General features: G+C 38.4%; 1 protein-coding gene across 2 annotated transcripts in view; it reads right to left on the reverse strand.

Annotated features, from left to right (window-relative positions):
- The window catches only part of LOC5569212 (double-stranded RNA-binding protein Staufen homolog 2), an 84451-nt gene that overhangs the window by 66013 nt on the left and 5686 nt on the right, over positions 1-12752 (reverse strand). Inside the window, exon 2 of one of the 2 annotated variants that reach the window (XM_021840915.1) lies at positions 6731-7132. In XM_021840915.1, coding sequence (XP_021696607.1) covers positions 6731-6945 — 215 coding nt within the window. In that variant the 5' untranslated portion in view covers positions 6946-7132. The remainder of the gene's footprint in view (positions 1-6730; positions 7133-12752) is intronic. The other variant, XM_021840916.1, reaches the window with a different exon arrangement.

Consider the following 12752-nt stretch of genomic DNA (forward strand, 5'->3'; position numbering starts at 1 on the left):
GAAAATTATCGTGCAATCACCATCCTAAACGCCGCCTATAAAGTGCTATCCCAGATTCTCTTCCGTCGTCTATCACCTATAGCAAACGAGTTCGTGGGAAGCTATCAAGCAGGTTTCATCGACGGCCGCTCGACAACGGACCAGATCTTTTCCGTGCGGCAAATCCTCCAGAAATGCCGGGAGTACCAGGTCCCTACGCACCATTTGTTCATCGATTTCAAGGCGGCATACGATAGTATCGACCGCATAGAGCTATGGAAAATCATGGACGAGAACAGCTTTCCCGGGAAGCTCACAAGATTGATCAGAGCAACGATGGATGGTGTGCAAAAATGCGTGAAGATCTAGGGCGAACACTCCAGTTCGTTCGAGTCTCGGCGGGGACTACGACAGGGCGACAGACTGTCGTGCCTGTTGTTCAATATTGCGCTTGAAGGTGTCATGCGGAGAGCCGGACTTAACAGTCGAGGCACGATTTTCACGAGATCCGGACAATTTGTTTGCTTCGCGGACGACATGGATATTATTGGGAGAAAATTTGAAACGGTGGCAGATTTGTTCACCCGCCTGAAACGCGAAGCAACAAGAGTTGGGCTAATGGTGAATGCGTCGAAAACAAAGTACATGCTGGTTGGCGGAACTGAGCGCGACAGGGCCCGCCTAGGAAGCAGTGTTACGATAGACGGGGATACCTTCGAGGTGGTGGACGAGTTCGTCTACCTCGGATCCTTGTTGACGGCTGACAACAATGTTAGTCGGGAAATACGAAGGCGCATCATCTGCGGAAGTCGTGCCTACCATGGGCTCCAGAAGAAACTGCGGTCAAGAAAGATTCACCCCCGCACCAAATGCACGATGTACAAAACGCTCATAAGACCGGTAGTCCTCTATGGGCATGAGGCGTGGACTATGCTCGAGGAGGACTTGCAAGCTCTTGGGGTTTTCGAACGCCGAGTGCTAAGGACGATCTTCGGCGGCGTGCAGGAGAACGGCGTGTGGCGGCGAAGGATGAACCACGAGCTCGCTCAACTCTACGGCGAACCCAGTATCGTGAAGGAAGCTAAAGCTGGAAGGATACGCTGGGCAGGGCATGTTGCAAGAATGCCGGACAACAACCCTGTAAAGATGGTGTTCGCCACGAATCCGGTCGGAACAAGAAGGCGTGGGGCGCAGCGAGCTAGGTGGATTGACCAGGTACACCAGGACCTGGAGAGCGTGGGTCACAATCGAGGATGGAGAGAAGCGGCCATGAACCGAGGGAATTGGCGAAATATTGTTGGCGAGGCTTTATCAAGATAATTGATGTAAAGCCAAATAAGTAAGTAAGTAAGTACCCTTGAATCATTAGAAATCTAAACGAAATGGTAATTTACCGCATCGGGTGTTGAACAATTTGGCTTCCCCTTAGCTGTAGGATTGGCTTATTGCATGTTCTTATCTTTGGAATATCTGTTGATCCAGTACCTGTTCGTATACTGCCCATAACTGCATAACAGTCACATTCGACATTTTTGACAAATTGGAGTTAATACCATGGAGAGTCATCAAATGATAAATACTTTCGATCAACTTAATAAAATCTGTGATATTGTTCTAGAAAATTCGAAAAAAATACCAAGTTGTTTTGTCACATTGGCTATTATAACCGCATAACAGTCACATTGAGATTGTCAATGAGCCTCGTAATGTAATAGCAATGAAATTTCTATCGGAATTATTTTCTGACTATTCATCTAGTTTGCGATATGAGTTGTACAAAATATCAGCCTCAAATAAGCTTTTTTGAGTTCCTGGTAATTTTTTGAAATTTTAGTTTCCTCCCGTACTGCAGTGAAATGCACACTTGGTATTCAATTTACTCAGTGCCTACTTTTGTCGAATGTTACAAATATGCAGTTATGGGCAGTATAGCAGTTAAAAATGGTTAATTATGCTGGCGTATTTTATCATGAAAATTGTCTTTCTGATTTATTCGGTAGCATCGACTCAATAAATTGTCAAAGCAGCCCACAAAAACGAAGCTGCCGTAAGAGAGGGAGGGAGAAAAAGGGATGTGTTGTCATTATAGTAACATAACATCTGTACTCCTCCTTCATGGCATTGAAACAGCAACAGAGAAGCATTTCGATTGCTCTATTTCGAAAACAGCCCATGCAGTGGGAGTGCTTATTAAAAGCCGAGAAGTTTTAAAGATCACTGCTTCTGCCGATTAAAGGCAGCTAAGCAATTCAACTTCTTTAATAGGGCAAGGAGCAGTCAAAATGCTGAAAACAGTCTACTGCGCGGTTCATTTAAATGCTTATTGGTTACCTGGGGCAGTTTACCTAGGATACTTTTGCTAGATGTGTTAAAAGCTATATGTACTGGCCTCTCGCCGATGAAATACCGTAAGGTGAGCGAGAATTGCTCACCTACAGTGCATCGGCCGGTTTTAGTGGGTCGTCGGTGGTGCGACATCCCCACACCCCCTGGGTTATCTTCACAGGGATCTGATTGCAGATTTCCATTAGTAAAAAGCCCATACCAACCATTTCCCTCAAAGTCAAGGATGGCTTTCAGTAGTTTAGTAAGTATAGTGCAGAAATTTTTATATAACTGTTTTAAAACAACTTCAAATTGCAATTTACCTAAATTAGGTAAATTTAAATATCGCTCAGTTGCAGAATATATATCATACATCAATTTAGTGCATGCCAAATATACAGTTTACAACTTTTAGTCCATCAAAAATCATATGAAACTCCTTTTGTTTGAAGTAATAATTAACTAAACCAGTTGACACCGAAACAATTCATAAAGCATTATACTACAAAAACGGCTTCCAGTAGCGACAGGATCCAACCTGAAATAATGCAGACGACGCAAACAAACCTCGAATGCAATAAAATGCACATTTCCATTTGACATTTAATATGATGAATCGGCCTGCCCATCTGAACAGGGTAGTGAGTAAAGGTATTCAGTTAGCCAGTCAGACCGATGGCAGACACGTCAACCCAGACAGACGGACGGCGCGCCGTCCACCAAAATCCGGCGAAACTCTTTCGTCGAGGCAAAAAAGTGCAATGAAACGCATATTTATCCCTCCCATCGTCAGCAGTTGAACAACTCCCTGCAGATCTGGTTCTCGAGAGGGGGCAATGCCCTCTCTTCTTGTAGCCCAGTCGTTAGCCGAATGTTGCACATCGCCAAATGCAATTATTTGCATAAACAAGGGAAAAGTTAAGAGAGGATTAAAAAACTGCACTGCATGGGATAAAAAGTTATAAAAACGTTGCGACGCACATCAGCAGACGTCGCCATCAGTGTGACAAACTGACAATACGCGCGACACAGTGGTACGAAATCGCGTTTGGAAATGGTCGAAGCATTGAGGCCACAGATAAAATTTGCAAGAGCACAAATCTGGTTAAGCAGACGCTGAAATTTTGATCGATTGGTCGCCACTAGCAAGTGAACAATCGATGAAGTTTTTAGCTCAACGGTTTTCTGGTTCTTCAGATTTATGCTCTTAAAGAAATGAGATTTGCCTTCGATTCATCTTCACCACAATCGTTTATTTTCCGTAAACAGTGATGTCATATGTAGAGAATTTTCTATAATCATACAGGGTTCTCCTTGATTTTCATACAGAATTCTGTATATACAGATTACAGATTTTAAGGAATTGACACAGATTATATATTTTTATAAGTTTATTGCAAAAAATCTGGAAATCATACAGATTTTTCGGAAAAAATGGTATATAGGTGATAAAGATTTGTTGACTTCAAGAGGAACTATTGTACGATCAATCGTCAATTACAATTTGTATAGGGTAGGTGTTCCCTTAGTGGACAGTCCCCTATAGTCGCACTAGTGGCTTTTTACGGCCGTTTTGCTATAAATCTTTTCAAAATAATTTTTGACATAAAGGTCAGGAGCAATCTATCAAAGTACCATTGATACACAGCTTGATTTTGTTCAAAAAATGATCGAAAAAATTAGTTTTGCTTAAAATGTTAGCTCCCTTGAGCCTATAGTAAACCTATTGTTCCTATAGTAGCACTACTGAGAGAAACTATTTTTTATTATACGAAATAATTGATGAATTAAGAACTTTTTTTTACATCAAACGAAAGCTTTTTATACACATATTGTAGGGAAAATATAAAAGTTTTATAAAAATACGGTTTTGATTAGTATTTTGCCAACGCCGTGATGCTTGTGCTACTATAGGAACAGAAATTAGAAATAGTGCTACTATAGGTACATGTATTCCTATAGTGGCACAAGCGATAATAAATACAAACATATAAGTTTTCGTAGTTTTTATATTTTTCCCACCAAACCAAGATAAAAAGCTTTCAGATGATGTAAAAATAATTACGCTAGCGTTATTTTTCGATTTTATATGAATATTTGTTCTTAGCTATGCGGCTATTGGTACATCGACCCTAACCGATGAGTGTATCAACTCGCCCATATTTATTAATATTTATTATATGGGATATATTAATGTTCCTGTTATTCTGAACCACTGTGCACTCTGTTTAAAGCGCGATTATGACACTGCAGACAAACGAAGGGAGCCCAATTAACAAAATCCAACAAGGATCGAGATAATATGTCGCACCTTTCGAATGGTGAATTTTCAATTATTAAAATCGATCCTAATGCAATGAATCAATAAACAAATTAATGTTCGTTTACATATTTAAAGCGTTGCTCTGAAAAAAGGTGAAAAAAGGCACGAATCAAAGTGAGATAAACGCACAAAGGATTATTATTCACAACAATAATGCCTATCAGTCACCACCAAGGTGCTATACTGAAAAATGATTACTAAAAGTTATTGAACACGTAACTAAAAATAACCTTTGAATTGCTCGACACTTTGAATGTCTACGTATTTTCTTAATCTTCTATATTAAAGTATTTTTTCACCGCGAGACAAAAAGCATGGATCGTATCACCAACCAAACATTACTCCCAGATCTTTTTCCTTCCTCATTAATAAACCCCCTTCCCATAGTGATTGTGGAGATGCAGAGGTATTCTCGGTCTCTAGAAGCAACAATCATTATAGTCTACAATTCCTTCCCCATCCTAACTGACTGTAAGAACTTGGCCAGCGCCGTTATTGATCAATAATATGAGAGCTGCTAAAATTGTACTTCGAGAGTAAGCGGAAACTCCCATCCCAGGGTTGTTAACGTTAATCAACGATAAACGCCGCTAACGTTGATTTCGCTCTGGATCAACGTCAACGCCGTTGCGTTGATTTTCATGGTTGTTAGCGTCAACGTTAACGAGTTTGCGTTGAATCAACGTCAACGATTAGCGCTAACCAAAGCGTTGATTTTAATTTTCGTACAGGTTTCTAGAGAATGTTTCGAAATATCAATAAACAACATGTTTCTATGCTGATATCCCGTATCCATGGAAAATTGATTAAAAAATCTAAGTTCACTGTGCAGAGCAATTATTTGGCTCCCAACAGTCAGCCTCTTCAAACGTCACAAACTTTGCTAGGAAGAACTTTCATAAATTGCAAAGATTTTCCAAGCAATATATTGTATCCTCTCATCGTTCCAGCCCCCACAACAATAGACCGAAATCGTTGCCAGAGAATCTACCCATCAAACAATCAAATGTTTCTGAGTAACCGCCACCAGGATGACCCCGATCTCTCATTTTCAAATACAAGTTGCCATACTGCCCTAACTTAACATGACGGATAAAATTTTAATTTAAATCGAAACTGGCAATGGCCGTGGAACAGATTTTCTTACTTCCAAGACTGTAGAGCTCTAATCTAAACATCATTTTCTCACTGAAGCTGATTAAGAGCTTCCTCTCTCAGTTAACATTCCATGAAAACTGCAATAACATCACGCATATATTTCTTCCTGGGGCCCAGATAGCCGTAGCGGTAAACGCGCAGCTATTCAGCAAGACCAAGCTGAGGGTTATGGATTCGAATCCCACCGGTCGAGGATATTTTCGGGTTGGAAATTTTCTCGACTTCCCAGGGCATAGAGTATCTTCGTACATGCCACACGATATACGCATGCAAAAATGGTCATTGGCACAGTAAGCTCTCAGTTAATAACGGTGGAAGTGCTCATAAGAACTGAGCTGAGAAGCAGGCTCTGTCCCAGTAGGGACGTAACGCCAGAAAGAAGAAGAAGATAATTTTCTTCCAAGGACATGCCATGTTTCAGAGTCTAAGTTAAAACTGATGCAAACTGCCCACATATTTCGTAATTATCTTGTTCTTATGGTGGTAATAAATTGTTCACCCGTTATTATTGCGTAAACTGAATCATTTTCTACTGTTCTACATTTGCTTATTTTTAAATACATCACATGAGACAAAAGTTATTTTTTTAGATATTAAAATCTTCGTTAACGTTAAAAATAACGAAGTCGTTGACGTTAAATCAACGCTGTACGTTAACGTTATCGTTAAATCGATTTTCGAACGAATCAACGCAAGCTTCGTTAACCGTTACTGGTTAACGTTAACGAATTAGCGAAACGGCGTTAATCGTTGATTAACGTTAACAACCTTGTCCCATCCCTTAATAATTTGGATCGAAGTGAAATTCTTACCAGTTCCGATCAATCACAGAGTAGTAACCATTAACATGTACAGTCAGTGCTATGCTATGCTATGTATAATGATCGATATAGAAAGGAGTCATCCCAAAACAACAAACTAGCTATCAAGAAGTATCGCACTTACCGTGGCCCAGGGTGTTCTCGGCCCTGTTGTGGTGGTGGCGGCAATGGTGGTTGCTGCTGCTGCGGAGGTACATTCGGCGGAGGAACGCTCGTAAGATGGGTCAGATGTGGCGGCGGCGGAGGAATCTGATGCGTGGCGGGCCCTGGCGGTGGAGGATGACCCATGTGGGGATGCGGTTGCTGCTGTGGCGGCTGAGGAGGATGTCCGTGAATCATCTTGCTCCTGCTAAACCCACTAGTGCTTCGTCGTTCGGGAGTCACTTTTATGGTTTTGGGATTTTCCGGTGTTGCACTATCACTAAAAGCACTGTTGGTGTCCGGCGTTCAGTGTTTCACAGTTGTTCTGTAAACTTATCACTTTCTCCGGGATTTACAGCAGTAATTCGGTTTCACTAATTAATCACTGGAAAAGAATGAGAAAATAAAATAATTATTGAAAGTATACAGCTTTGGAACGATTCAAGGTATTTAAAATACAAGTAGTAGATGGCGTAACACGTCAATGTTTCCCTCAAACTTCTTACTTACATCCTATAATCGTCTATCTTCTATCTCCCATCTTCAATCTTTTATCTTCTGTCTTCTATCTTCTAAATTCTACCTTCTATCTTCTATTTTCTGTCTTCTATCTAGTATTTTCTAACTTCTATCTTCTTTCTTATTTTTTATATCTTCTATATTTTCCTTCTTCTTTATTATGGCATTACTTCCTCACAGGGACAAAGCCTGCTTCTCAGCTTAGTGTTCAATGAGCACTTCCACAGTTATTAACCGAGAGCTTTCTTTGCCAAAGTTGCCATTTTTTGCATTCGTGTATATCGTATATCGTGTGGCAGGTACGATGATGCTCTATGCTCAGGGAAGTCAAGGAACTTTCCATTGCGATAATATCTTGGACCGACCAGGAATCGAACCCAGACACCTTCAGCATGGCTTTGCTTTGTAGCCGCGGACTCTAACCGCTCGGCTAAGGAAGGTGCCATATGCTATCTTCTATCTTCAAATGTATATCTTCTATCTTCTGTTTTTTATCTTCTATCATCTATCATCTATTTTATATCTTCTATCTTTCATGGTCTATCATCTATCTTGCATTCAGGACATTCTGAAAAAGATCTTCTTCTTCTTCTTCTTGGCATTACGTCCTCATTGGGACAGAGCCTGCTTCTCAGATTAGTGTTCTTATGAGCACTTCCTTAGTTATTAAGCTCTTCAGATCAGTGTCGTGAAAAACTCAATTTCTCATAACTCACGCTTGAGATTTTTCATGCGTGGGTTGTCAATCACGCATCTCAGCAGTCAAAAAATCATGGATGGGCTCACTTTTTTGACTCATTGACTCGTTTTTCCATAGTTTACTTACACACGGCAGTCTTAGTCTGGTAAAATTATAGTAATCTTTTCTAACGTAAACAACAATATTCGGGTTTCACGAGTTTTTGACGGGTTTTGCGACTGAATCATTTTTTATGGTTTGAGTTGATTGAGTGATTTTGCATGAAAATCTCAAGCGTGTGATTTGCGAACCAGATCTCTAATGAGTTTGCTCTCACGGGAGAGCGTATTGATTGAGATTTGAGTGTGAGTCTACCAAATCTGCTTCAGATCAGAATGTTCCTAGGAAATCTGAAGATTTTAGAAGAAATGTTATAACAAGCTGGTACTTTTGGAAATAATATGAAAAAGATGGAAGACTTTGGAAAAACGAGCAGTTTTCGGAAAGAGAAATCTTTGGAATCGATGATTATTGTTTGGAGTTTTGAATTCTGGGAACAAGTTTTTATATTGTAGTTTTAAACTAGAGATTACAAAATTGAAAATTGAGAATACTTTGAGTGAAGATTAAAAAATAAGCCAATAAAGGAGGATTACATAGTTTGTTTCAGTGAAAAGTAGGAAATTTTTAGTGTTAGCTGGAACATTACAGAAGTAAGCAACACGGGATGTGTGGAATGAATCTGAAAATGCATAATGAAGTTTGGAAAATTCTATAACATTCCCCAGAAAGCTGCATATCATTTTTTTCGCGTGTGTCACTGATGTGCCAGGGTTAGGTTTGATGTGACAAAACAAATACGTAAGTATTCATGATTGTTTTGTATATCATTATGATACACTTTTCTTTTAGTAAATTCCTACAAAATGTACAATGGTATGGCCAAATTCTACACAATGTAGTGATGTACCGTCGTTGGGGGTGACAATGGGTCAAAAAGGCATATGTACGAATTGTTTATTCAATAACTATCGCAATTTAGCTCGAATAAACTTCAAATTTGGTGTGTATGTACTTTGATGGTATATTAACAACTGTTCAAAAAAATATTGAAAAATATGTATTCACAGCGGCACTACAAGTGAATGAAAAATGACCCAATCTCACCCCATAGAGGGGGTGACATTGGGTCACTGGAATTTAAATAACTTGTTTTTGAGAATATTATTGCAAAACCATTCACAGCTGAAAAATATTGATGAAATACGATGCAAACAAGACGAAAAGATATCTAAGATGTTTCACAAGTATGATAAACCCACTTAAAAGAACGATTTTACCAAAAATTTGAAGAGCTATGAGAAAACATATGAGACTCAACATTTATCGTCAAGTTTACATAAATATTCCTGTTTTGTTTCCCTCAAATTATCTTCAAAGTCTCATCCCCATTGCCATAAAGCCTATTCAGCATTCCCAGAAGTGTACTAAAACAGTGATTATTTTAAACCTTCGCAAATAGTTATATTACGGTGCGACATTACTCGATCAATACATTTCACACAGATGTTGACGTCATAATCCCGGTATTTCAGCGATCCAACTCATTCGTACTTTCGTGAGATGTTTCTATTATATGAAAACACTAATAAACAATTAAATAAAAAAATCCATTTGATAAAAGTTTACGATGGTGCTGCGCACGAAACACAGTTGCTGGTTTGAGGAGTTGTCAAAATGCGTTGCATTGTTATTCAATGCACGGAATCCTCAAGTAGACTTGTTTGGTGTTCAGAGATGCTGTATTTAGAAAGAATAAACACATCTTAATAAGGAATGAGAACGCCCGGCACCGTAAAATGTCAAAAAAGTGTTCTTGCAGTTTCATTTACTATCGTTCTTGCTTGACCCAATCTCACCCCCATTTTCAATGTTTTAGACATCGTACCGAAAAAAATGAAATTTTTGTGGAAAAATCAATTTGATTCCGGAAAATACTTGTGAAGTGTAATGAAAGGACTTTCAACCTTCTACTAATACAACGATAGAGGTTAAAGTACATGCGTTGTACTTTGCACAGGAGAAATTTAATGTTGTAAATTTTATCTATTTTCAACATACAACTAATTCTAAAAATGTATATTGTGATGAAGTATGTGTAATAATGTGTTTCCTAACATATGAATGATTAATTCTAGTGATATCAGCGTTATTAGCTGAAATATTTCATAAATCATTATTTTCCGTTTTAACCCAATCTCACCCCCTAGACCCATTGTCACCCCCATCGACGGTACTCTTCTTTCAGTATTATCTAAATAATATAAGCAAAACATAACGATGGAGAGCCCATATGGCATAAGGTCACTTGGTATAAAATGAGTTGGTAGAAAGCTACTTGACATAATTATATGAAACACTGAGAGGTCATTTGGCATAAACATCATTAGGCATCCCGCCATAGTTATGCTCCTTTTTTAAAATAGGATGTTCTTCATGTTATGCTAAATGGCCTTTGATCATTAACTAATTATGCCAAATGATTTCTTGAGAAGTATTTTCAAAAACATAAACAATAAACAAATTATCATCAACGCAAAGATCGGTATGTTACCTTTTTGTGAATAAAAAGATAACAAGTAAAGAATTGTTATATCGTCAAAAAAGTTTCTCCTCTAATTGCAATAATATAAGCGAGACTCTTGAGCACAGACTTTTTGAATGAAGAAAAATACGAATATTATGGCAGTACACACTAGCAAATATTGACAGAAATATTCGTACATTTTTTTTTAAATGTGGTGTAAAGAAGGGTGTATCTTTTAAATGTACAGAACAGGCATTGCAGAATTCGCTCTCATTTGAGTATGAAGCACGATCAAAGCAAGCAAAGAAAAACATTCCATCTGTTGTGGTCCACGATCGTCATTGTATCGCAAGGTGTAACAAGTCTGATAAATGGAAGCAGCGAGCGAGAGCCCCAAAGAGAGAGCGATGATAAAATCCATTTTTCTCGCTTGTTTACCGTTGGGGATAGGTGTTTTTCTTTACTGGCACGATACACAATCCACAAACTTCCAATAGCAATAGTGTCCCCCAGGCTTGGAGCATGTTTAGAGGGGTTTTATCATGCACTACTATCCCCCCAATCTGATCAAAGTTGTAGCAGTATACGATAAACAGTCTCTCATAATGTGCAGCATGTTATGATAGTTACAGAGAGCGATACGTGAGAGATTCTCTCAATTTTCTCAGGATTCAATCCCTGGTACAGAATAGTGATGAATACCTATTTATTCTGCCGAATTTACATAATGAAGCTAATCAGTTTGGAGACGTAGAACATGATACCGCGAACGGATTACTTGTACTTGAAAACGACTTTTGAAATAGATATATAGTTTTGTGGGGAATGATTCATTCTGGGGATTGGTTTCCTGGAGATGATTCATTCTGGAGATTGGTTTTCTGGGGATGATTCAATCTCGGGAATTAAATTCTGAGGAATGGTTTTCTGGGGAATGTTGTAGAATCAGTTCGGAACAAGAAGAAAGAAACAGAAGATTTAACCCCTTCCCGCCAAAGATTTTTGCAATGTCTTAAATGGCAAGCAATGCTTTGAACAAAAAGTGCTGGAACAAAAGTTGTTGAAAATTAACTGAAAACTATTGCTAAAAAAATATTCCCAAAAAAAGTTCAGAATGTCGGAAACAATGCTAAGAGTTAAAGGAAATCTATCCAAAAATTCTTCAGAGCTTCTTCTATTAACCCTTAAAAGGCGCGGACAACTTTGTTGCACGTTTTTGATCATATCTTTTGACTCAATAGATCAATTCTCAAAATTTTGACGGTTTTGTGTAGAGGATTAGTTGCACCATTAAATGCTTCCACGAGGATTTGGATACCGGTGGCCAATCCGGATGCATGGCCGGAAATGTAGTGTACACCTCCTATTCCACGAGTGATTCTCGGTAAAATTTCAATATAGGGTCAGTGTTCCCTTAGTGGACAGTCCCCTATAGTCGCACTAGTTGCTTTTTACGGCCGTTTTGTTATGAATCTTTTCAAAATATTTTTTTACATGAAGGTCAGGAGCTATTTATCTAAGTACCATTGATACACAGCTTGATTTTGTTCAAAAAATGATCGAAATAATTAGTTTTTCTTAAAATTTGAGCTCCCTTGTGCCTATAGTTAACCTATTGTTCCTATAGTAGCACTACTGAGATAAACTATTTTTTATTATACGAAATAATTAATGAATTAGGTACTTTTTTACATCAAACGAAAGCTTTTGATCCACACTTTCAAGGAAAAATATAAAAGCTTTGTAAAAATACGGTTTTGATTAGTATTTTGCCAACGCCGTGATGCTAGTGCTACTATAGGAACAGAAATTAGAAATAGTGCTACTATAGGCACATGTATTCCTATAGTGGCACAAGCGATAATAAATACAAACATATGAGTTTTCGCAGTTTTCATATTTTTCCCACAAAACCAAGATAAAAAGCTTTCAGATGATGTAAAAATAATGACGCTAGCGTTATTTTTCGATTTTATACGAATATTTGTTCTTAGCTATGCGGCTATTGGTACATCGACCCTATTTCGAATTTATTTATGTCAACGTATATGAATATAGTATGTATTACGTCTAGCAACCGCATGTGGGCTATTTTTGAATCACAATAAACACTTGACCATATGACATGTTCAGATATAGGAGGCCGAAACTCTCATTATGCGATTTTGGAGAACCCATCCATTTTGTTTTCCATAGAAACAAGATTTACTCAACACAAGA

This window comes from Aedes aegypti, chromosome 2 (assembly GCF_002204515.2).
Source record: "Aedes aegypti strain LVP_AGWG chromosome 2, AaegL5.0 Primary Assembly, whole genome shotgun sequence".
Lineage (NCBI taxonomy): Eukaryota > Metazoa > Arthropoda > Insecta > Diptera > Culicidae > Aedes > Aedes aegypti.